The 26,191-nt window shown below is 56.1% G+C and overlaps 1 protein-coding gene across 1 annotated transcript; it reads left to right on the top strand.

The window, feature by feature from the left end:
- Positions 1 to 352: 352 nt before the first annotated feature.
- LOC144947894 (NADP-dependent malic enzyme-like) lies at positions 353 to 26,191 on the top strand. Its single transcript, XM_078877275.1, has 14 exons — positions 353 to 883; positions 10,295 to 10,428; positions 11,730 to 11,879; positions 12,578 to 12,653; positions 14,241 to 14,402; positions 15,433 to 15,536; positions 16,020 to 16,129; positions 17,107 to 17,204; positions 20,479 to 20,592; positions 21,254 to 21,359; positions 22,546 to 22,688; positions 23,679 to 23,852; positions 24,302 to 24,400; positions 24,743 to 26,191. Exons 1-14 carry the CDS (start codon positions 638 to 640, stop codon positions 24,902 to 24,904), a joined length of 1,878 nt encoding a protein of 625 aa, XP_078733401.1. The 5' UTR covers positions 353 to 637; the 3' UTR covers positions 24,905 to 26,191.

Genomic DNA, 26,191 nt, shown 5'->3' with positions numbered 1-26,191 from the left:
CGAATCTAGAGAAAGTGTGTGTGTCAGTAGGTCATGTGTCACGTGCTGTGTGTGTGTGTCAGTCAGTCACGTGTCTCGTGCTGTGTGTGTGTTGTCAGTGTGTCATGTGCTGTCTGTGTGTGTTTTTTGTCGCCGTTGATTGGCACCGATCTGAACTCGACCCTGGCCAGCTCCACGGCCTCTGGACAAGAGGAAGAGGAGGGAGGGGGGAGTGGAGCGCGACGTCTGGAATCGATGTCACCGTGGGAAGGCAGCGAGGCACATTGAGCCACCCACACCACCAACAGCCCTCCCACTCCCCCCACCCACCATCCCACCCATCCTCTCTCCCTACCCTCGCTTACACCCCTCACTGGCCACAAGCTGAGCCCAGCTCACACAACACAGCACACACCCATCACTGTAGGCGATTCACACGCCCATCGCATCGCGTGCGACTGTCACGGCCTCGTGATCCACCGCTGGACGATCCACCGCTCTGGGGCACGCGTCGGTTGCTCTCGATCCGAGGCCGTTTATTCATTTGACCATACTTCACCGCGCCGGGAACAGGGCTAGACTTTAGGTGGAGGTGTTGTGGGGTTATCGTTTTCGCGACGGACTAACGAAGCTGCTGCTGGTGACGACGACGACGAGGATGATGGTGATGATGGTGGCGACCCGATCTGCGACGGGTGGAGTGAGCTGCGTCGCTGCGCTCCGGCGGGCGATGCTACCCGGGCCTCCGAATGTGGGTCGGGGGGGGTCCCGCATTGTGACCCCCTCGCCGGCGGCGGCGGCTGCGATGGGGGCCGTCGCGAGGTGGTGCTCGGGGCCGCCCGCGTGCGCGGGACAAACCAAGAAGCGCGGTTACGACATCACGCGGAACCCGCACCTCAACAAGGCGAGAGACGAGAGACGTGGAGGGGCAGGGGGGGTGGAGAGAGACGGGGGGGGGGGGAGACGGGGGGGGGGGTGGAGAGAGACGGGGGGGGAGACGGGGGGGGTGGAGAGACGGGGGGGGGGGAGAGAGACGGGGGGGGGGTGGAGAGAGACGGGGGGGGGGAGGACGGGGGGGGGGAGAGAGACGGGGGGGGGGTGGAGAGAGACGGGGGGGGGAGACAGGGGGTGGAGAGAGACGGGGGAGGGGGGGTGGAGAGAGACGGGGGAGGGGGGGTGGAGAGAGACGGGGGGGGTTGGAAGGAGACGGGGGGTGGAGAGAGACGGGGGGGGGTGGAGAGAGACGGGGGGGGGAGAGACGGGGGGGGTGGAGAGAGACGGGGGGCGGGGGGGTGAGAGAGAGCGGGGGGGTTGGAAGGAGACGGGGGGGTGGAAGGAGACGGGGGGTGGAGAGAGACGGGGGGGGGTGGAGAGAGACGGGGGGGGGGGGGTGGAGAGAGACGGGGGGGGGAGAGACGGGGGGGGTGGAGAGAGACGGGGGGGTGGAGAGAGACGGGGGGGTTGGAAGGAGACGGGGGGGTGGAAGGAGACGGGGGGTGGAGAGAGACGGGGGGGGGGGGTGGAGAGAGACGGGGGGGGGAGACGGGGGGTGGAGAGAGACGGGGGGGTTGGAAGGAGACGGGGGGGTGGAAGGAGACGGGGGTGTGGAGAGAGACGGGGGAGGGAGAGACGGGGGCGTGGAGGGAGACGGGGGGTGGAGAGAGACGGGGGGGGGAGAGACGGGGGTGGAGAGAGACGGGGGGGGTGGAGAGAGACGGGGGTGGAGAGAGACGGGGGGGTTGGAAGGAGACGGGGGGGTGGAAGGAGACGGGGGGGTGGAGAGAGACGGGGGGGGGGTGGAGAGAGACGGGGGGGGGAGACGGGGGGTGGAGAGAGACGGGGGGGTTGGAAGGAGACGGGGGGGTGGAGAGAGACGGGGGGGGGAGAGACGGGGCGTGGAGGGAGACGGGGGGTGGAGAGAGACGGGGGGTGGAGAGAGACGGGGGGGGGGTGGAGAGAGACGGGGGGGGGTGGAAGGAGACGGGGGGTGGAGAGAGACGGGGGGGGGAGAGACGGGGCGTGGAGGGAGACGGGGGGTGGAGAGAGACGGGGGGTGGAGAGAGACGGGGGGTTGGAAGGAGACGGGGGGTGGAAGGAGACGGGGGGTGGAGAGAGACGGGGGGGGTGGAGAGAGACGGGGGCGTGGAGGGAGACGGGGGGTGGAGAGAGACGGGGGGGTGGAAGGAGACGGGGGGTGGAGAGAGAGGGGGGGGTTGGAAGGAGACGGGGGCGTGGAGGGAGACGGGGGGGTGGAGTGAGACGGGGGGGGAGAGACGGGGGAGATGGAGAGTGTGATGTGTGTGTGATGGTGTTAGTGTGCCGGCCTTCGTGGGTGCTCGCTAACAGCACTTGCCCCAACAGTCTGTTTAGGCTACACGGGGGACCTTTGTCTTTGTACTCGCGTGTGCTATCGTGCGGGGAGCGGTGGCGCAGCGGTTAGCGCCACGCTGCTTCGCCACGAACCCGGCGACCCGAGTTTGATTCCCGCACGCGGACGACGACTTTCTGCGCCGGTGTCGCCGTCCCTCCCCTAGGTCGACTCGGCCTCAAAATGAGTAACCTAGTTGCGGGGTGTCGTAAACATCGCCACTGGTGGGGAGACAAAGGCGGCCGGGCGTGGTGTGCTGGCCACCCACCCACCGCTCACGGCACTTGCCCCCGCAGCCTGTGCGAGACTACACGGGGGGTCTTTGTCTTTGTCGTGTGTTCGGTGCGCGCTTGCCACCCGCTTCTGACAACTCCCCCCCTCCCACCTCCCTCCGCCTTCACCAACTTTGCACTGACCCAGCCTGGTGATGTGTGGTCAAGCGACCCCTCCAAGACCGCCCGATCGAAAGCAGCCACGGATGAAGCCTTCATCCAGCAGTGGATTGAGCAAGGGCTGCGACTGATGGCTCTGTTGAGGTGTAAACAGCACGGAGTGCATGCAACGTCGGCCGATGTCGTGCCTCTGACAGAAAGTTTAACTGGGTGTGGTGAACTTCTTGAATGACTCACGGGAGGGTTAGTTCTTCGTTTCAGAAGTGTCATTTCTTTTTTCATACACAATGCAGTTCCGCGTGTGGGGAGCGGTGGTGTAGTGATTAAGCGCACTGCGTCTACGAATCTGGCGATCCGAGTTCGATTCCCGCTCACGGCCAACACCGCCAGTGACGATTATCTGAACCGGTCCTGGGCCTCCCCTAGGTCGACTCAGACTCAAATGAGTCCAGGCGCCGTGGTGACGCCACCGCCACTCAGTGGCGAATTGTGGGTGTTGGCGTTGAGCGCGTGGTTTTGATGACATTTTCTCAAGTGGATTTCTCAATCGGACTGCTGGCGGCAAGACGATATATCCGCCTCCCCCATCACGCGCGGCAAGTCGTTTTGCCGGTTTCGTTTGATACCCGAGCCAGTCGTCGTCATCTCTCGTGCGCACTGCCTCTCTCGCGATCGCCGAGGAAACCACGACTGGCTCTTCTCGCCCAGCGACCAGCCACATCCCTCTGCAAACGGTGATTTTGTTTTTGTTGTTGGGGCAGCTGACACGTGGTCCAGATACCCGCCTGGTAAGCAGCGCGCTTTGAGCAACTTTGGGTTGGCGCAATCATCTCCATCGTTTCTCTTTTCCGGAAGAACATTTTTCCGCGAGCCTCATTGACAGAATGCAAGTGGCTGGTCTTGTCATCCAGGACGGCCGTACAGCGGTCAAGCAGTTTGAAGTGCTCAGCTTCAACATCCAACTCAGTGATTGGACTCTCCACCATGAAGTTGAAAGCCTCCGTTCCTGCGAGATAAGACTTCCAAGCCTGCCATCCTGACCTTCTCCCCTTTTAAAAAAATTGAAGACACCGTATCACAGCATGCGAAACTGTGGAAGGTGGGTAAGGCCGTTGATAGAGCCTGGGCGATGGCATTGATGTGAAAATAGCTGAAGTTCTTCCCTGCGCCGAAAGCTACCTACACGGCTGCTTTTGGGCATATTGTGTGTAGATGGCGAAACTTTCAAATCAAGATGACAATCGCATCGGTATCCACCGTGCGAACCGAACACGTGACAGAACCATTCTGCAAGGCATCCTGCAGATGAATCAGCAGTCTTGTGTCCGCTTCCTCGTGGTGGCATTCTGACAAGCTGCGATTGGTTCCTCTGATCACGACGCTTTGATCACACGTACTAACAACGCCCTGTTGAGTTGAGAAGTCACCGACTGCTACTTTGTCCGCAGGGAGATCGAATCTGGTTGAACTGGCGACTTTTGTATTGCGAATCAAAGTGTGCCAACGGTTGCACTGTGAGAGGGTGCCACGGTGGCGAGATGTTAACTACCTCGCCTGGTATGCAGGAGGTTGTGGTTTCGATCCCGAGCCTGGACATACCTGGAGCTTCCATGTCCCTCTCCCACGTGGTCACGTTGATTTTTCTCCGGGTCCTCCGGTTTTTGCTTCCAAATTTAGAATCAACGTCACGCGTTTTTAGAGTATTTGGCTGCTATACATTTCCACGTGATAAGCCACTTCGCAGGGCTATCATTTGTGATAGCCAGATCGCAGAGGTGGGACAAAGTCATTGTTATGCAAGTCCAAGTCGAGTCGCAAGTCATCAAATTCATGACTCGAGTCTGACTCGAGTCCAAGTCACATGACTCGAGTCCACATCTTATAGGTGGGACAAAGTCATTGTTATGCAAGTCCAAGTCGAGTCGCAAGTCATCAAATTCATGACTCGAGTCTGACTCGAGTCCAAGTCACATGACTCGAGTCCACACCTCTGCCAGATCGCTTCGTTAAAATGAAAAGTTCGGTGAAGTGTATGCCTACACGGTATGCGTAAGATGTGTTTACGGCTTACACACACACACATACCTCGTGCGCAGAGGAGGGGGTGGGGGGTCATTGCAAATTTAGCAACAGACACACCTCCCCCATTAACCAATGCTTTCTAAGCACACGGGGGATTCAGGAGGGGCACAAGCGGCAAGCCAGAGAGGGCGCGAGCGAGAGGGAGATTTTGCCCTTGCGTACTAAGAATGGAAACGCATCTCAGACTCGCTGCGCCAATGGCTGCCATTGAAACGCGACACGCCTCCCTCCCGGGTCAACATCGCATGTGCAGTCAGCATCTTCGTCATCAGCTCTTCGTCATCTGCATCATCAGCCGTGGTCAATCCGTTGCTGGACGAAGGCCCCCACAAGCGTGGCATCTCTCACGGTTCGCTGTTTGTCGTCACTTCATGGACCGCCCCGACTGAACGTCTGTGACACAAAACAAAAAGACCTTCATAGCTAATCGGATTTCTCCGGGATAAATGAACATTCTGATGCGGATGCGACGATCCACCCAGCACCTGCCGTGCATAACGTCGCTCCATCTCTGCGGCGGACGTGCCTCTCTCTCTCTCGGATGCCTTCTGTCCCTTGGCTGCCGCTCCGTTACTATCCTTGACCATGGCGCGTCGTCCCTTCGAGGAATTGCGCTTCGGGCCCGAGCCTTGCAAAATTTTGTTTTGCTTTCACGGTTTGAGCGACGTCGTCGATCCCACGTGCGTTCTCTGATCCACGCGTGCTCCTCTCTCCCCGTCTTCTTTGGAAGTGAAGTTACAAGAAGATGCGTCTTGCGTTATGATCGATGTTATTTATCATCACTGCTGGGCGAAGATCAAGACGAGGCCTCTGACCTGCGTTCATTTCCAGTGTTCGTTGTAACTTTCTGACCGGCCCTGACTGGGCATCTGTGAAAAAAGAGCTTTATACCTTTTCGGATTCCTCCAGTATTAAATAAATATTCTGATTCTGATCAAGATTCTGAGCTGCCCGCTAATTCCACGCTTTCCTCTTGGTGTCTCTCGTTGTAATTCCAACAATGCATCCCTTCGATGCCTCTTTGCTCACTTTTAGATTGTGGCCTGTACAGCCCAAAGTTGGCACCACTCGGTAAAGCCACTGTGGTCTGCACTCATTCCGATCAGCGAGGTTGGCTCCGTGCGGTGCGAAAGAAGTTCAACGTACATACGGAGCAGCAAAACGACGCTCTCTCTCTCTCTCTGCTGAAGCCCTCTCGTTGTGGCGAGCAGCAGCAGCAGCAGCAAGACCTCGACATTGACATCGAGCTCCTGGCCAAACATTGCTGCCGCCACGCGCAAGACTGGAATAGGGCACTCGTCAGTGTGTGTGTGTTTTCTGTTCCCTATTCATCATGTCGTTATGAACGACCGCGTAACGAACATTACGAATCGTAACATCACAGAGGGGGCGAGGGGGGTGTTAGCGGTAGGACCGCACCACTTAGAGCCAAGATAGGTCTCTAAATTTAGCTTGGCACAGCAGGATTCCTGATGGTGGCTCTGCCCACGTGGCGTGGCACGTGTTTTGCCCCGCAGCTGCCAGGCGCGGAACGCTGTGGCAGGCAGCCAGTGTTCCGCGTCGTAAACCCGCGTCGTGGCATCAGCCGCATTGAGCAGCATGTGCGCATAGTGCTGTAGGTACGTATGTACGTTGAACTTCTTTCGTAGCGTACGGAGCCAAACGTGCCCATCGGAGGCGCGGGGGAAGGACAACAAACTAAACACAAAAAGGGAGTTATCAAGAATGAGTTTGCCGATCTCGATGATCATTTAAAAGTGCAAAGCCGCAGTGGCTTCCTAATATCGGGAAGGAAGAGCGTTCCAGACGGCCGCAGAAGCAGCGCATCTGAAAGCGCGCAATGCGGTGACCGCCGTCTTTGTTTAAAGTAGTTGCGCTGATGTGGCGCGTATGCGTTGAGAGTAGTCGTGAGCTGGTGTGGCAAGTTGACCTTCAACTTCTCACCGCCAGCATTGGTAACGTCTGCCAGCGTTGCTTATTTCACAGCTGTGCCGAAATACCCATATATATAATGAAAAGGGTCAAAGGTAAAGGTGCAGCCCTGCAAATGTCCTGCTGACGACACCGCTACCTTGGCCTACTCTTCCACGATGGCCAGACGCACCGTCTTGGAAGCGGTGAGATTTCCCACACTTTACCCCCACCGCACTCGACCTGCCGATCGACTCGCCGTGATGGTGGTGGTGGTGGTGCCCATCTGTGCTACCCGGGGGGGGTGGGTTTTGTCTTGACGTCGGGACCCCACAACCTTCTCAGCCTCGACTGCCACAGTCGAGCGCGACGCCAAGCGGAGCCGCCACCGTTGATCCGTAGACACCGACGACCGCAAACGCTTCAGCCGACACGCGGCGCGATTGAGCGAATGCGGAATATTTGGCACGGGGTTCCGCGCTTGCTGTTGATTCAATAACATGACGACGATGATGCCACTTGCAACACGACGCTTCCGCGCAGTATTAACGCACTGTCGGAGAGAGAGCGAGAGTGGGTGAGAGAGAACGAGTGAGAGAGAGAGAGAGCGAGAGAGCGACTCGGAGGTGCGTGGAGGAAACCACAAGCGAGCGGAGGAAGCAGCAGCCAGGCGGTGAGACGACGCTGCTACCAACAATTTCCCGAGCTCTGCGGCCCTCTATTTATAGTGAGATGTTTTCGACCAATGAACGGCTGCTCTATACACGTGGGGTGAAATCAGAGCGCCCGAAAAAAAATCACGTGGTGGGGGGGGGGGGTTGGTGGGGGGGGGGAGTGGTTGGGGGGGGAAGGGTGGGTGGGGGGAACACTATGCCGTACGGATGGAAGAGACGGGTATCACCTTTATCGTACCGCCGTGTTCTCCTGGCGAGCGAGGGTGTTCTCCGGCGCGCCCACGGGGAAGAGAGTCGGAACGGATGGAGATTAGTCCACACTTTGCTGTGCCAGCTTCCCCTGACCAGCCAGGGGCATGGGGGGGGGGCACCCCCTCGATGCCCACGGGCAGAAGGGGAGTTTCACGACATCGAGAAGGCCCTCTGAGCTATGCAGCCCTCTCTGTTTGTCAGAAGCGACCTGGGCCCCGCAAATGTTAGCTCGACCTCAAAAAACAAGCGGGCGATCGCGTGGAAGTTGTCAGCTGTCAGATGATAACCTGCTGCAGCGAGCCAACAACCCTCGCTGATGCCTCCACAGGAGCTGGGCAGCCACGTGCAGCAGCGTTTCCGCCACCACCACCACCTCCACCACCACTTCCACCAACACCACCACCACCAACACCACCACCACCTCCACCACCACCACCACCACCTCCACCACCTCCACCACCACCACCACTACCTCCACCACCACCTCTACCTCCACCTCCACCACCACCTCCACCACCACCTCCACCTCCACCTCCACCACCACCTCCACCACCACCTCCACCACCACCTCCACCACCACCACCACCTCCCTGTATACCATGCCCCCAGGGCACACATCATCCCGGGGGCGGGGTGGGGGGTCAGGGTCATAACGCGAAGCCTCACGGAGCGCCGCGCGTCAGCGTTTAGCACTCGGTGATAAATACAAATAAAGCAGTCTAAAGTAGTTTTTTTTTTGTTTTACGAGGAGCACGTTGTTTTGCACGTGCTCAGCTGGTTTTCGGCAAAAAGCGCTGATGCACCCCCCTCCCCCCCTATGCACTCTGATGCCTTCCTCTCGTTTCTCTCTCAGCAGCTTTACATCGCGATAAAGGAAGTTGCTGATCTTTGGAATATAACGCTGTGATTGCTCTAAAAAAGAAAACACGCGCGCGTGCGTTTTCGTGCGTAGGCCCGTATCTCAACCCACTTTCTGGATGGAGGTTACACCCCAATGCCGCATTGGTCGGTCGTATTGGTTATTTTGATCGGCCGTTCTTCACCGTGCTGATCACCGCTCAAGATGCCCGCAGCAGTAGTGCGTGGCAAAAAGCTCGAGAAAATCGGAATCAGAGTATGTATTGATACTGGAGGAATCCGATGAACTGATGAAGCTGTTTTTTTCACAGATGTCCAGTCGGGACGGGTCATTTCACTCCCTTTGCAAAGAGGGCCCATGCCAACCACACTGAGCCACTGCCCAGAGAACCTTGCGCCTGATAAATACAGGGACTGCTGTACTTACGAACTAGTTAGGTTACAGAGGTCTGTTCGTAAGTTGATTCGTTCGTAAGTCCTACTTTACTCCTGTCGATTCCAAACACGTTGTGCGACATGTACACTCAACACGGGAATTGCTTTAAAGGTCCTGTAGATGTAGATGACACTGGTTCTTCATGTTCTGCAAATGTAGATGCCACTGGTTCTTCATGTTCTGCAGATGTAGATACCACTGGTTCTTCATGTTCTGCAGATGCCACTGGTTCTTCATGTTCTGCAGATGTAGATGCCATTGGTTCTTCGTGTTCTGCAGATGCCACTGGTTCTTCATGTTCTGCAGATGTAGATGCCATTGGTTCTTCATGTTCTGCAGATGTAGATGCCACTGGTTCTTCACGTTCTGCAGATGTAGATGCCATTGGTTTTTCATGTTCTGCAGATGTAGATGCCATTGGTTCTTCATGTTCTGCAGATGTAGATATCACTCCCAACATTTATTACGCGGCGGTTGAACTTACGACTTTCGGTCCGAACAGCTGCAACTGGACACACGGGGACAGGTTTGTTCGTATCTCTGAAAGTTCGTAAGTCGAATGTTCGTAAGTAGAGGAGTCTCTGTGGTCACGTCTGCGTTTCTGCTAAAACCGCATTGAAATTCCCTCCCTCCCATAGTCTCTTTTGGTTTACTTTTTTCTACTTTCCCGCAAGCTTTTTGTAATCAACCTCGCTCAAATTCAAGGATCACGTTAACGACCGATTGTCGGGGTACTGTCTGCGTGCACGTTGAACTTCTTTCGCACCGCCGCTTTAATTAGTTGCTGTTTGTTGCTGACCGCTCCACGTTTTGGAGCCTATGGGCACTGCGCTCAATCAACTGTGTGTGCTTCATGCAGACATGATTCCTTGTTAAAGGTTTCAGTTTGGTGTTTTAACATCTTAACACAGCTGTGTTGTTGCCAGAAAATAGGGGAAAACCTATTCTCTTTTTCGATTTAAAGCTTTCGTGACTGCAGGGATTCATCTTCTTGGTTCTTTCGGTAAAGTCATGTAGAACGGAAATAATAAAATAAGAAAAATAAGACATAATAAAATAATATATTATTTTATTATATTTTATTTTATATATGATTTTATTATGTTTTATTTTTATTATTTTATTATTTCCCTTCTACGTGACTTTACCGAAAGAACCAAGAAGACCTATTCTCTTATTTTAGTACTGGCAAAGGAGGTCCCATGACACACACATATATTCAAAAAGCCAAAATGGTCAAATGTAGGGCCGCCTCTTGCTCACCAAATCCTCTTGCACCTCTCACCTCCGCTCACCACTACGTCCTCCTCGCCCTCCTGGCCCTCCCGTGTCCACCCACCAGGGCATGGCGTTCACCCTGGAGGAGCGGCTCCAGCTGGGGATCCACGGCCTGCTGCCGCCGTGTTTTCTGTCGCAGGACGTGCAGGCGTACCGCGTGATGCGCAACTTCGAGGCACGCTCCAGCGACCTGGACAAGTACGGCACGCGGCGGCGACGCGCGGTGGAACGCAACGACACGCGACACGTGACGACATGCGACGATACGCAACGACACACGACAACACGCGGTGATGCACGACAGCACGCTGCGACACAATGACACGTGAAGACACGTGACGATGTGACGATACGCGACACGTGACAACACGCTGCGACATACAACGACAAGTGAAAACACGCGACGACACACAACGACGCTGGCGTGTGGTGGTGGTAGTTGTGGTGGCGGCCGTGGCACTTAGGCGCGAGCAAAGTCGAGGCAAAGGTGCCAAGCGGCTCAAGGGGATTCGGATCCATGTGTCGGCTCGAACCGGGACCCTCGGTGTGGGAACGTCAGAGAGCTCACGACGAGGATGGGAATCGAGCGATGTCCCTTGCTGCCCGAACGAGCAACGGGGCGGCGCTCACCGCTCGGTCGTCCGCAACCCCGAGGCGCCGGCGGTAGAGATTCCACGTTCCTGTGACGGGGGGTGGCGGGGGTCTATCCATTGGACAGCCACTGCTGACTTCCCCACAAAGGGGTGTGAAGTTTATTGACCCCCGGAGGGATGATGAGTCAACATGCCCCCCCCGCCCCCCCCGCCCCTACAACCAGGGTTTGAACCTGCCAGCTTCCCGATTGCTCCTGCCGCTGAACCACCCGGCCGAATTGCTTTAACGTCGCCCCGACGTTGGCCCAACGTACTGGGTAGCGCCCTCCAATGGGCTGGAGCCACCCGACACACCACACCCAGGTTGCACCTCTCGCTGTCCCAGCGACCTGGGCTCAATGCCCCTGCCATGGTAGTTCGCATTCGGCGGCGGGAGCGAGGGAGGGAGGGAGCGGGGGAGCGGGGGAGGGAGGAGCGAGGGAGGGAGGGGGGGAGGGAGCGAGGGAGGGGGGGAGGGAGGGAGCGAGTGGGGGGGGGAGGGAGGGAGGGGGGGAGGGAGCGAGGGAGGGAGGGGGGGAGGGAGGGGGGGAGGGAGGGAGCGAGAGGGGGGGAGGGAGGGAGCGAGGGGGGGAGGGAGCGAGGGTGGGAGGAAGGGAGCGAGGGGGGGGAGGGAGCGAGCGAGGGAGGAAGGGAGGGAGGGAGGGAGCGAGGGAGGGAGGGAGCGAGGGAGGGAGCGAGGGGGGGAGGGAAGCGAGCGAGGGAGGGAGGGAGCGAGGGAGCGGAGGAGCAGGGGAGCGAGGGGGGGAGGGAGCGAGCGAGGGAGGGAGGGAGCGAGGGAGGGGAGCGGGGGAGCGAGCGGGGGGAGGGTCAACTCAGCCCCCAGCCCCCCCCTTGCCGCCCGCGCAGGTACATCCTGCTGATGACGCTGCAGGACCGCAACGAGAAGCTCTTCTACCGCGTGCTCACCTCCGACGTGGAGCGCTTCCTGCCCATCGTGTACACCCCCACGGTGGGGCTCGCCTGCCAGCAGTACGGCATCGCCTTCCGACGGCCCAGGTCAGCCCACGTCAGCCCACGTCACAAAGACAAAGTTGTGCGCCGCCCCGCACAGCCTTAGCAGCGACCGCGTCGTCCCGCTCTGGTGGATTCCTTCACTATTCTGGCAAATCGCGCGATTGATGCTGAGTTTGATGTGATGGATTTGCCCTCCAACACACCGGTGGGCTGAAGGAGTAAAGCGATTGGCGCGATGTTTAACGTGACAGACCGTACTGGCCGCGTCGGGTGGTGGAGGGTCACGACAATATTTATACGAACGCGATCTAACCCAAAAACCTTTATTATGAATAATTTTGGTCGCGAAAGGCTAAGTGTTGAACCTTTACAGGCTGTTGGGGCAAGTGCTGTTAGCGAGCAGCACCTATGAAGGCTGGCATTGGCATACGAAGGTGGGTGGGTGGCCAGTACCGTGCCCGGCCACCTTTGTCTCCCCAGTGGCGATGTTAACACATCGCACCGGGTACTCATTTGAGGCTGAGTCGACCTAGGGAAGGGCCCAGGACCGGTTCAGATGATCGTCACCGGTGTTGGCCGTGAGCGGGAATCGAACTCAGGTCGCCGGGTCGAAATTCTTGCAAAAAAGCCTCCCCTACCCTCTCTCTCTCTCGTGCAAACGCCCCCTCCGTGGATGAAGTCGCAACGCCACCCCGTGCAGGAGTCGAACCCTAACCCCGCAAACCCCCCTTGGCTTGCAGGGGCTTGTTCATCACCATCCACGACCGCGGTCACATCTCCACCATCCTCAACTCCTGGCCCCAGCAGGACATCCGGGTAAGAGCAGCCCTGTAGTGTGACGTTGTTTAGAGTCGGGGGGCTGTGGCGGTTGGGGGGGTGCAGTGGGGGGGGGGGGGGGGGCAGGGGGGCAGGGGGAGGGGGTGGGCGAATTGGGGGGGGGGGACAGGGGGTGGGGGGATGGGGGGGTCAGACAACTCAGTTCAGAATAAACTTCACATTCGAGGTCAAAACATCGCACCTCCTGGCTTTGACCTCCCTCCTCCACCTCGGAGACCCTCCTGGAGCCATCGACTGCATCACAACATCGACAATCAGCAGCCCGATGCGCCACGTCCCCTTCGCAAATGGAAAGTTAAAGAGGCAAGCCGCAGGATTGCGGTTGTGGCCATACAATCAAAACTGTGGACGGTGTAGTAAGCCCATAGAGACACACGGAGATGCATAGAGACGCGTCGAGATATATGGAGACCTATGGAGGTACGCGGAGACCCATAGAGATGCATAGATGCCTGTCGAGATCCATTAAGGTACAAACTACGGCCCACAGAGTCAACCCATGGAGACACACAGAGACCTATAGAGTGTGCACCGTACCACCATTGGAACCTCCTTTGCCAGTTGCAAAATATGATAATTGTTTTTTTACCCTTTTATCTGGCAACAAAACTGACACTTTTTCGCAAGGAGTCATGTTTGCATTGACCACAATACCTGCGGTCGGAATGCAAACAAAAAACACAACTCTGATAATGTATGCACTGTCCTTGAAATTGATGGTGTTGGACCATGTGAGACTAGGCTCTAAGAAAAGCTGTCTCGGGTGTGGACCAATCAATTCTGTTTACGTGATAAACCTTACTAATTGGCTGTGTGGGGGGGTGGCGGGTTTAACGACACATTAATATATTTACGCGATCTAACCCAAAAAAATACCCCATATTATTATTACTGTTCAACACGTGACCAATATTATCCATAATAGAGGTTTTTTGGGGGGGTGGGGTTATATCGCGTAAATATAAATGTGTCGTTAAACCTGCCACCACCCGACACGGCCACTTAGTAAGGTTTGTCACTTAAACAGAACATGCCAACTAGTTACTATAATAATAGGGTTTTTCCCCTTTTTTCTGGCAACAAAACTGAAACCTTTTTACAAGGAATCATGTGTGCATTAGCCACAAGTTATTATATTTTGGTACTGGCAAAGGAGGTCTAATGATGGAGATGCTCACCCCGAGCCCTCATTACTTTGATAGTGCATTGTCTTTCAGCTGTACGCCTTTTGGCGTCCTCTGGTCTAGCACCAATTGAGACGAGGCTCAAAAAAATCTGTCTCTGGTGTGGACCAATACATTTCAAGGACAATGCATATATTATCAGAATGTGTTTTTTGTTTGCATTTTGACCACAAGTATTGTGGTTAATGCACCACATGATTCCTTGTAAAAAGGTTTCAGTTTTATTGCCAGAAAAAAGGGGAAAAACCCTATTATTATATTTTGCTACTGGCAAACGACGTCTAATGAACTAGTTACTAGCTCGTTATTGCTACTACCGCAACTACCGTCATTGGAAGTTATTTTACCCGACGACATCGATTGCTCCGCGCGGCGCTGCCAGGCGATCGTGGTGACGGACGGCGAGCGGATCCTGGGTCTGGGCGACCTGGGCAGCTACGGGATGGGCATCCCCGTGGGCAAGCTGGCACTCTACACAGCATGCGGCGGAGTGCGGCCACAGCACTGCCTGCCCGTCATGCTAGACGTGGGCACAGACAACCAGGCGAGACACAGCGACAACAACAACAAACAACAACAACAACCCAAGCTCATCAGAATCAGAATATGTGGCTTACTCACCCGCACGCCCGCTCACCCGCTCGCTCGTTCACCTGCATGCCCGCTCACCCGCTCACCTGCTCACTCGCTCATCCGCTCACTTGCTCACCCGCTCGCTCATTCACCTGCATGCCCGCTCACCCGCTCACCCGCTCACCTGCACACCCGCTCACCCGCTCGCTTGTTCACCCGCACGCCCGCTCGCTCGTTCACTTACCTGCTCATTCGCTCGTTCACCCACTCGCCTGCTCAATCACTCGGTCATGTCGTCACTCACCTGCCTCTATATTCACTCACCTAGTTGCTCATGTAAACTTGTAACGTGGCAGTGTTACTACAAGGTGGCATTTTTAAATCCTTTATATTAAGTTCGCTTGCTTGCTTGCGTGCTTGCGTGCTTGCTTGCTTGCTTACGACCGTGCAAACCTTTCGGTCGTTTTTTATCCCACTTCCCGTGATCCAATCGAGCTAACATTTTGCACACAGACTCGTTGTGCGAGACAATTAATGTTCGTGAAATTTTTTTTCCAAAATTTTACACTGTTTAGGGAAAACAAATTAAATATTTAATTACCAATTGTTTAATACTGCAGACAATCATCTGACCCATAGGTGGCAGCCATCTCAAGCCAGAGGACGAGAGGACTCTAGCCGCCACGCATATAAAGGATTTAGAGTGAAAAACGTTGTTTTTACGGGTTATACTTATTCTTACTAATAATTATTACAAGAGGTCAGTCCTGAGAAAACCAAGGACACGTGGCAACCCTGCTGCTACTGGTTGCTGTTGCTGGTTGTTGCTGCTGATTGTTGCTGGTTGGTGCTGATTGTTGCTGGTTGGTGCTGATTGCTGCTGGTTGCTGCTGCTGGTTGCTGCTGCTGGTTGCTGCTGCTGATTGCTGCTGCTGGTTGCTGCTGCTGGTTGCTGCTGCTGGTTGCTGCTGCTGCGTGGTGGTTGGTGGGCGATGTCGCAGGCCCTGCTGGACGATCCGCTCTACATCGGACTGCGGCACCAGCGAGTTCGCGGGGCCGACTACGACGACCTCGTCGGCGAGTTCATGGAGGCGGCGACGCAACGGTGAGCAGCCCCCCCACCCACCCACCAGCCCCCCCCCCCCACCCACCAACCCCCCCCCCCACCCACCAACCCCCCCCCCACCCACCAACCCCCCCCACCCACAAACCCGCCCCGCCGCCCCGCCGCCCGCCAACCCCCCCCCCACCCACCAACCCCCCCCCCACCCACCAACCCCCCCCCCACCCACCAACCCCCCTACCAACCCCCCCCACCAACCCCCCCCCACCCACCCACCCACCAACCCCCCCATCTACCAACCCCCCCCCCCACCCACCAACCCCCCTACCAACCCCCCCCCACCAACCCCCCCCCCACCCCACCCACCAACCCCCCCCCCCCCACCCCACCCACCAACCCCCCCCCCCCCCACCCACAAACTCTCCCCACCCCACCCACCAACCCCCCAAACGCCGCTAATCAGAAACCCGGATCCTGCTGCTGCTGCCCGCGTGTTTCTCTCTCCGTGTCTCTGCCTGGTCGAAGGTACGGCACGAACTGCCTCATCCAGTTCGAGGACTTCGCCAACTCCAACGCGTTCCGCCTGCTCAACAAGTACCGTCACAAGTACTGCACCTTCAACGACGACATCCAGGGTGAGCCGCCGAAGTCTCGTGGGGTGTGTGTGGGCGTTGTTGTTGTTGTGTGTGTAGGCGTTGTTGTTGTTGTGTGTGGGTGTTGTTGTGTGTGGGCGTTGTTGTTGTGTGTGTGCGTTGTTGTTGTTGTTGTGTGTGGGCGTTGTTGTTGTTGTGTGTGTGTGTGGGCGTTGTTGTTGTTGTTGTGTGTGGGTGTTGTTGTTGTTGTGTGTGTGGGTGTTGTTGTTGTTGTGTGTGGGTGTTGTTGTTGTTGTGTGTGGGCGTTGTTGTTGTGTGTGTGCGTTGTTGTTGTTGTTGTTGTGTGTGGGCGTTGTTGTTGTTGTGTGTGTGTGTGTGGGCGTTGTTGTTGTTGTGTGTGTGTGGGTGTTGTTGTTGTTGTGTGTGTGTGCGTCTGCCCAACGTGCGTGCGTGCGAGTGTGTGCGTTAGTGTAGCTGCGCTACGAACCTGGCGACCCGGGTTCCATTCCCGCTCACGGCCATCACCGGTGACGATTATCTGAATCGGTCCTGGGCCTCCCCTAGGTCGACTCAGCCTTAAATAAGTCCCTGGTGCAGTGTGTAGTAAACATCGGCACTGGGGTGACAAAGGCGGACGGACGTGGCGCTGGCCACCCACCCCCTCGTGTGCCGTGCCGGCCTTCATAGGTGCTCACTAACAGCACTTGCCCCTACAGTCTGTTAAAGCTATACGGGGGGTCTTTGTATCTGCGGGGAGTGGTGGTGTAGCGGTTAGCGCACCGCGCAACGAACCCGGCAACCCGAGTTCGATTCCCTCTCAGGTCAACACCGGTGACGATTATCTGAACCTGACCTGGGCCTCCCCTAGTTCAACTCAGCCTCAAATGAGTACCTCGTACAACCGTATAAGCATCCCCATGCCGGCCTTCGTGTGCCGCGACTCGCTCCCACCACCACTTGCCCCGCCGGTCTGTTTTCACGAGACCCATGCGGGTCGCCTTTGCCTTTGCGTGACGCAGGCACGGCGGCGGTGGCCGTGGCGGGCTTGCTGTCGGCCCTGAGGATCACGAACACTCGCCTCTCCAGCAACACCTTCGTGTTCCAGGGAGCCGGAGAGGTAACCGGCTCAGGGTCACCCCTTACCCTGCCGCTCCCCACAGCACCTGGCGGTCAGCCGTGACGCCTCATCTCGCTGGTCATATCTCGCCGCGGTGGCGAGATGTTGTTAACTACCTCGCCTGGTTTGCAGGAGGTCGTGGGTTCGATTACGACCCTGACGCCCGCTGTATATTTGGAGTTTGCGTCTCTCTCTCTCATCGTGGTTGGGAGAGATGTTAACTACCTCGCCTGGTTTGCAGGAGGTCGTGACCCTGACACCTGCTGTATATTTGGAGTTTGTGTCTCTCTCTCCTCGTGGTTGGGAGAGATGTTAACTACCTCGCCTGGTTTGCAGGAGGTCGTGGGTCCCATCCAAACCGTGACATCTGCTGTATATTCAGGTGGGACCGTCACAGCTAAATAAGTGATACAGTAAATTTAGCTGTGACGGTCCCACCTGAAGACGGAGACTTGTGTTGCCTCCGAAACGTCGTGATTTAATTGATTTATTTTCATTTATTATTATTTTATTTCTATTATTTTTTACCTATGTGACTTTACCGAAAAAACCTAATAGTATGAATCCTCGCAGTCACGAAAGCTTCAAATCTAAAACATCATCTAACTGGACACCTGTGAAAAAGAGCTTCACGGCTCTTCGGATTCCTCCAGGATAAATACATTTTCTGATTGTGACATCAATGAAAGTTTAGTGACGTATCTTAAGTCCCTACGCCGTGAGCTATTGAGAGATGAGTGTAACTGCGCATTGTCAAGCCTCTCTCCGGCACCAGAGGATGTGACAGGCGAGGTGAACCCAAGAGGGCACGTGACGAGGAGAGGATAACGAGGTGGTGGGGGGGGGGACAGGTGACGAGAGATGACAGCTGGTGGAAGGTCAGGCTCAGGAGATAAAAAAATTAACCCGTAAAAACAAAGTTTTTCACTATAAATCCTTTATATGCGTGGCGGCTAGAGTCCTCTCGTCCTCTGGCTTGAGATGGCTGCCACCTATGGGTCAGATGATTGCCTGCCACCATTAAGCAATTGGTAATTAAATATAAAAAAATCCTAAAAAGTGTAAAAATTTTGAACAAAAATTTTCACGAAAATAAATTGTCACGCGCAACGAGTCTGTGTGCAAAATGTCAGCTCGATTGGATCACGGGAAGTGGGTTAAAAAACGACCGAACGATTTGCACGGTCGTAAGCGCGCAAGCAAGCAAGCAAGTGAACTTAATATAAAGGATTTTAAAAGGGGGTCCTGAGAGCCGAGCGGGGCTGTCTTCTGGAATCAACCTGCCGGGCTACGTCACTTCGATCTTCGGTCGTCAAGTTCGACATCGTGGGTCTGGCAGTACGTTTACTGCCTGGCCCGGTTATGTAGTTACCCTGTTGGGGTCTAGTTATGTAGTTACCCTGTTGGGGTCTAGTAATGTAGTTACCCTGTTGGGGTCTAGCTAACGAGTAATACACGTGTTGCCTCCCAGCTAAAGTGTGTGCCTCCGTGGCCCCCACTACAAAAGTATTATCATGATGATAAGTACATAGTTGACGCCCTTAGGGACGAGCCAATGTGAGCGCAGTTACCGATCGTCGCCACTGGAGGTCGCTGACGGCACAAGGCATCAGTGAAGCCTCACGCGGACAAGGAGCTGTGCGTGCTGCCAACAGGGGGAGTTTGAAGTGAAGTTTGTTTAACCAGGATGAGGAGTCGAGAGAGACCGGGATGAGTCCCGTCAGCAAGAGGGACCCGGGGTCACTGGACTTACGTAAGCGTTCACGTAAAAGTGCAATCGTTGAGTAGAACTCGCAGAGCGAGAGAGGACAGAGCGATAGAGACAAAGAGAGCGATATAGAGAGAGGAGATAGCGATGGAGAGAGGAGAGAGGGAGGGTTGCAAAAAAATTCCGTGACACATCACGCAAGGGAGAGGAATAATATTTCACAATCGTGGAAGAGGCGGGGGGGAGCCCTCGATGTGAATGAACCATGTTGAGCCGTGAAGACAGTGGGTAGGAGGGCGAGGGAGATGTTCACTACCTCGCCTGGTATACAGGAGGTCGTGGGTTCGATCCCGACCCTGACGCCCGTTGTATATTTGTAGTTTGCGTGTTTCTCTCCCCGTGGTCACATGGCTTTTTCTCCGGGTCCTCCGGTTTTTCCCTCCACATTCACAAACAACGTGCGTTTGGAGCTTATATCCACAATATAAGCCACTTTGTTGAGCTATCATATGTGGCCAGGTCGCTTCTGAATTTGAGCTCGATAGCTCCGGTTTAATAGTTTAGCTGTAAACTTGTACACGGGGGGGAGGGGAGGGGCAAGGGGGGGGGCACTCAGATCAGAACCTTTACGTAGACTGCAGGAAGGAATCCGATGAGCTATGAAGCTCTTCTTCATCACAGATGTCCAGCATGGGAAAAGAGGGCCCCAACGCCATCCATGCTGAGCCACTACCGATGGCCGGGAATTGTGACCCCACGCCCCCCAATCTCTCCACCATGACCCCGTATACAACACTTCTAAAGTTTCGTTTGAGAGGAAGTGAAGGGAGTGCTTTCAAGTGTGTTGAAATGAGACGCGTGGCGTACAGGAGGGCACCTCTATTAACAACAAGGCGTGGAAATTGTTGTCATTATCACCGGTGGGGGTCGCTAAGTGCACCAGCAACTACAACAAACTAAACTATGTTTTTTTATTTTACCAGGCAAGGGCCCACTGAGCTATACAGAAGCGACCTGGCTATCGTGAATGAAAGAACCAAGAAGATGAAGTGGCTTATTGTCGCGTTGAGATTTCAAGCAGCCAAATACTCTAAAACGCGCGACGTTGATTCTAAATGTGGAGGGAATAACCGGTGGACCCGGGGCATAATCCACACGACCATCGGACGACGAGAAACACGCAAACTCCAAATATACAGCAGCAGCCATCAGGCTCGGGGTCGAACCCACGACCTCCTGTATACCAGGCGAGGTAGTTAACATCTCATAGCCACCGTGATGATGATGAGAGAGAGAGAGAGACACGCAAACTCCAAATATACAGCAGCCGTCAAGGTCGGGGTCGAACCCACCCCGAATGACCGCCTGTGTATTTAACGGTAACTGTAGTAGTTGGCATGTTCTGTATACGTGACAAACCTTACTAAGTGGCCATGTTGGGTGGTGGCAGGTTTAACGACACATATTTACACGATCTAACCCCAAAAAAAACTCTTATGGATAATATCGGTCGCGACTGCCTACGTGTTAAACTATTATTATTGTTGTTGTTTGTGTTCCCCGCAGGCTGCCATGGGCATCGCGCACCTGCTCGTGATGGCCATGCAGAAGGAGGGCACCGCACGGGAGGCCGCCCTCGACAGGATCTGGATGGTCGACTCCAAGGGGCTCATCGTCAAGGTCAGTCAGAGTCGTTGTTGTTGCTGCGACTTTTATTATTATTGTGGTGGTGGCGGTGGCGGCTGTTGTGGTTGTGGCGGTTGTGATGACAGTAATCGTTGTGGTTGTGGTGGTGGTTGTGGATGACGGTAATCGTTGTAGTGGTGGTGGTGGTTGTGGATGACAGTAATCGTTGTGGTGGTGGTGGTGGTTGTGGTGACAGTAATCGTTGTGGTTGTGGTGGTGGTTGTGGATGACAGTAATCGTTGTAGTGGTGGTGGTGGTTGTGGTGACAGTAATCGTTGTGGTGGTTGTGGTGACAGTAATCGTTGTGGTGGTGGTGGTTGTGGATGACAGTAATCGTTGTGGTGGTGGTGGTTGTAGATGACAGTAATTGTTGTGGTGGTGGTGGTGGTGGTTGTGGTGACAGTAATCGTTGTGGTGGTGGTGGTGGTTGTGGTGACAGTAATCGTTGTGGTGGTTGTGGTGGTTGTGGTGACAGTAATCGTTGTGGTGGTGGTGGTGGTTGTGGTGGTTGTGGATGACAGTAATCGTTGTGGTGGTGGTGGTTGTAGCTGACAGTAATCGTTGTGGTTGTAGTGGTGGTGGTTGTAGCTGACAGTAATCGTTGTGGTGGTGGTGGTGGTTGTAGCTAACAGTAATCGTTGTGGTGGCGGTACAGGGCAGGTCGAATCTGAACCACGAGAAGGAGGTGTTTGCCCGTGACCACGCGCCGCTGCCATCGCTGGAGGAGGTGGTGCGCACCGTCAAACCCACGGCCCTCATCGGTAACCCCCCTTGCCCCCCCCCCCCCCCCGCCACCCCCACACCTCCAGAAAATAACACACAACACGCGCCTCTTTCCCGCGATACAAGCAACAGCAGCAATAAAAAAAAAAGACAGATCAACGCCCAACCGGGAATTGAACTCTCAAACTTTCGAATTCGCGAGCCGCGGCTCCATCGCTCGGCGCGCCCCCCCGGGCCAACGAGGCCCTCCCCCCCGCCCCGTGCGCTGCGAGCAGACATCAGGGTCGGCATCGAACCCACGACCTCGTGCATATGAGACGAGCTCGTTAACGTCTCCTAGCCACCGCGGCGCTCACGGGGAGTGGCGCGCGGTGGCACAAGCCAGCGGGGCCGTGCTGACGCCGACGGCCGCTCCCTGCGAACGAGACCGATGGAAAAATTTCGCCCCTGTCGTCACGAGGACGCCGCCGCCACCGCCGCCGGAATATTAATTCGGAAAAATAAAAATACAATCGGATTCAGCCCAAACGCAAACACAGCAAGCGGGGGGGGGGGGGGGTGGGGGGGGCCCAGCGAGCGGCCGTCACCGCGTAGCCGCAGCTGCGACGGAGCGATACGCATCGAGAGGCGTGCGGCGGCGATGACACGCGACAAGCGTGCGAGCGGACGCTCGGTCGCACTCGCAACGACAACAACGACGGCAGTGACGGCGGCCAGAGGCTTTTAATAGCCGCTCCAGTTCGGGCGCGACATTGACGCTTGTGCACACGGCCCAGTGTGCTCGTTCGTGTGTCGTCTGCGTGTGTGCGCACGTGCGTGGTGTTGGCCCACCCCCCTCGTTGTGCCGTGTCGGCTTTCGTAGGTGCGACTCACGAATGGCACTTGTTCCTAACGTCTGCTAAGGTTACGGGGGATCTTTGTGGTGCAGCGGTTAGCGCGCTGCGCCACGAATCCCGCGATCCGAATTCGATTCCCGCTCATGGCCAACACCGGTGACGATTATCTGAACCTGTGCTGGGCCTCTCCTAGGTCGACTCGAATGAGTACCTGGTGCGGTGTGTAAAATCATCGCCACTGGGTAGACAAAGGCGGCCGGGCCTGGTGCTGGCCCCCGCAGCCCCTCGTGTGCCGCGCCGGCCTTCGCAGGTGCGACTCACTAACAGCACTTGCCCCAACAGTCTGCTAAGGCTACACGGGGGGGATCTTTGTCTTTGTGCATTCCAGGCGTGGCGGCAGTGGGGGGAGCGTTCACCGAGGGCATCCTGAGCGACATGGCCACGTCCAACGAGCGTCCCATCATCCTGGCGCTCAGCAACCCCACCAGCAAGGCGGAGTGCACGGCGGAGCAGTGCTACCGCGTCACCGAGGTGCCCGCCCCCTCCACCCCCTCCGCCCCCACGCTGTGCTGGCTTCTGACAGGTGCTCGCTCAACAGCACTTTCCCAACAGTCCGGCTATACGGGGGATCTTTGTCTTTGGCGGTGGGTGGCTTCCCTGCCTGTGATCCAGCGCTGTGGAGGTAGCGGCGAGGGTTGTTGGATCGTCGCACGAATGTTGCGAAACCCCCCCCCCCCGTCTAGCCGTGGGTGTTGAGGTGAAGCGGTGCGGCACAAATGTGGACCCCCACCTGGTCCGGCTGTATGGGATCGAGCGTTGCCCCCTCGCACGCGTGGGTTTCCTCCCACGTGCACAAACGCTCGTTAATGGAGTTGGCCAAACACCCCAATCCTGGGGCTGAAAACATCTTAATATATAGAGGACTGCGGAACCCGGGCAATCGTTGGTGCTGCCAGCTCGCCGCCTGGCTGCTGCCTCCCAGCTTTGCCTGTGCGATGTAGTTCATTCAACGCAAATATATGCAACAAAACTTGTTATTATTAATATCGTTAAGCTATTGAGGTCTTAAGATTGCTACAACACAGAGGCGGATGTTGAAACTTCCCCATGGGAAGTGGTGCGGGGCGGTCCCTTTTAAAATCGTGCCCTATGCATTAATCGTAAAACAAAATTGTTTGTCTCTGATGAATAGAAAGACTCATGTGGTGGGGGTCTCCCCGCTGCATCTCTCTCTGTCGGCCGAGTCACCCCTTGAAAAGGAGCTTCTTCGCTCTATAGACTTTACTCGGGAAATTCTCTCTCTCTCTCACCGTTTCTCTCCCCATGCATCTCTCTCCTGTGCGTGTCTCCGCCTATCTCTACCCATGCATCTCTCTCCTCTGAGTGTCTCTCACCATGCCTCTCCCCATGCATCTCTCTCCTGTGCGTGTCTCCGCCTATCTTTCCCCATGCATCTCTCTCCTCTGAGTGTCTCTCACCATGCCTCTCCCCATGCATCTCACGCCCCGTGCGTGCCTGCAGGGTCGAGGCGTGTTTGCGAGCGGCTCCCCGTTCGCAGCCGTCTCCCTGCCCAGCGGCCGCACGCTGCACCCGGGCCAGGGGAACAACGCCTACGTGTTCCCGGGGCTGGCGCTGGGCGTCATCGCGGCGCGTGTGCGGCACATCACCGACGAGGCCTTCCTCGCCACCGCCGAGGTGACGGCACGCGCATGGCATGCGGCGCACACACGGCACACGCACACATGCACGCACACATGGCACACACACGAACACGCGGCACACGTTCTCACACGCACGCACACGAGCACATACGTACGCATGCACACGTGCACACGAGCGCACACGCACACGTGCACACACACACACAAAGATCGCCCGTTTAGCCTTAACAGACTGTTGGGGCAGGTTCTGTTAGCGTGCACCTCAGAAGGCCGGCACAGCACAAAAGAGGGTGGGTGGCCAACACAATCGATTCCGATAACGTTAAGGGACGGAATCGGAATCGGAAGAAAAGTGATGACGTACATGTACAGTACATGTACGTACACGTACGTCATCGGAACGGGAAAAGGGTTAGCCACGCTTCTCCGCCACTGCTGATGCAGCAGCAGCAGCGGCAATCGCCACAATAATTTGTCTCGCAGATGATCGCTGGGGAGGTGACGGACGCGCACCTGGAAGAGGGACGTCTCTACCCGCCGCTCAGCTCCATCAGGGACATCTCCTTCAAGATCGCGGTGAAGGTACGGCGAGCGAGCACCGGGGGGCCGATAGTGCGCCCACAGCGCGCTGGCCCGGGCTGCGTGGGCCCAGGCGACCTGGGCAGGCGCGGCTATGTGGTCAGACGTTAGGATAACATCGCGTGTGTACTATGGGTGTGCTGTGTGTGCTGTGTGTGCTATTCGGCACGAGCGGTGCATTGTGGGTCGGGTGACCCACAATGCACCGCAAAGCAGTTTCGCTTTGCCCGGAAGCCTGTTCACATTTCTCCCACTCTCTCACTCTCTCTGTCTGCCTTCTCCCCGTCTCTTACTCCCCCGTCCCTCTCCGTCATCACCGTCGTCCCTCCCTCTCTCCGCCACCAGATTGTGGAGCAGGCGTACGCGAGCGGCATGGCGAGCCTCTACCCAGAGCCGCAGGACAAGGAGGCGCTGGTTCGATCCCACGTCTACAGCCCCGACTACGACTCCTTCGTCCCCGACTGCTACACGTGGCCGGCGGCCTACAGGAAGACGCAGACCGTGTGACGCGAGCGTCGGTGCCGAGAAGGGCGATGGCCTCAGGGGCGTGGGGGGGGGAAGTCACCTGAGGTCATCGTCCATGCCGTCGGGGTCACTTGATTTCGGCCCATCGAGCTGACTGAACTTAATCTAAACTTTTTTAAGTTTACCTGGTCAGGAGGGCTCACGGAGCTATATGGTAGCTATCGCAAACGATAGCTCAACGGAAGTGGCTCGTCATCGCGTGGAAATTCATGAGCAGCCAAATACTCTCAAACGCGTGACGTTGATTCTTAACGTGGAGGGGAAAAACTGGAGGACCGGGAGAAAAATCCACGCGCCCACTGTGAGAGAGACACTCAAACTCAAAATATACAGCAGGCGTCAGGGTCAGGATCGAACCCACGACCTCCTGCATACCAGGCGAGGTAGTTAACATCTCGCCATCGCGAGTTGCAGGAGACATCCTGCAACTTGGAAGATGACGTGATTCGTCGCCGTCACTGTCGTCTATCCTCCCCGTCGTTTTTACTGCTTCTGTCGAATTGCGCGGCGATTCTGCTGCGCTGCCAGCGGTGCACAAGCACAACTAACAACAACAACTCGCCACGTTGATCAATAACGCTGCGTGGCCTACAAATAAATAAAAACAAATATATAAAGCAGGCGACATTTCGGGAGAAATGGCCCTTATGTGCTATGAGGAAGGCCACAGTGTTATCAACGGACGTGTTGAGTTTTCTGTTTTGTTTTCTGTTCTTATCAGAGGTTTATTCAGGGCGTTCATCGACAAATGATTGTTATGCGTGGGGAATATTTATGTCTGTCGTCCAACCTTCCGTCCGCTACCCGGGGTAGCGTGGCGCGTCGCGGGGGAATTGCTTACATCCGTGTGCGTTCGCGCGTTTCCCACCGCGCGTCTCTCTTCGTACGCTCTTAACAACCCCAACTAAACGAAGGCTCCCTTAAGCGACTGGCTTGCCAGCTTGTTCCCGTTGTGCTCTCAGTGTTGTGTTGTTGTTGTTGTTTTTATTATTATTGTTCTGAGACAAGAGAGTAGTTTGGATTTTTAGAGCGCTTGCGGCCTGAGTTCGAAATCCCCCTTACGGCCAACACCAGCGACCATTATCTGAAGCGGTCCTGGGCCCTCCCCTAAGTCGACTCAGCCTCAAATGAGTACCTGGTGCGGTGTGTAAACATCGCCATTGGGGAGACAAAGGCGGCGTGGCGCTGGCCACCCATCCCCTCGTGTGTCGTGCCGGCCTTCACAGTTGTTCGCTAACAGCACTTGCCCCAGAAGTCTGTTGTGGTTAT

Source organism: Lampetra fluviatilis, chromosome 47 (genome assembly GCF_964198595.1).
Source record: "Lampetra fluviatilis chromosome 47, kcLamFluv1.1, whole genome shotgun sequence".
NCBI lineage: Eukaryota > Metazoa > Chordata > Hyperoartia > Petromyzontiformes > Petromyzontidae > Lampetra > Lampetra fluviatilis.
This window is presented reverse-complemented; position numbering and strand designations above follow the sequence as displayed.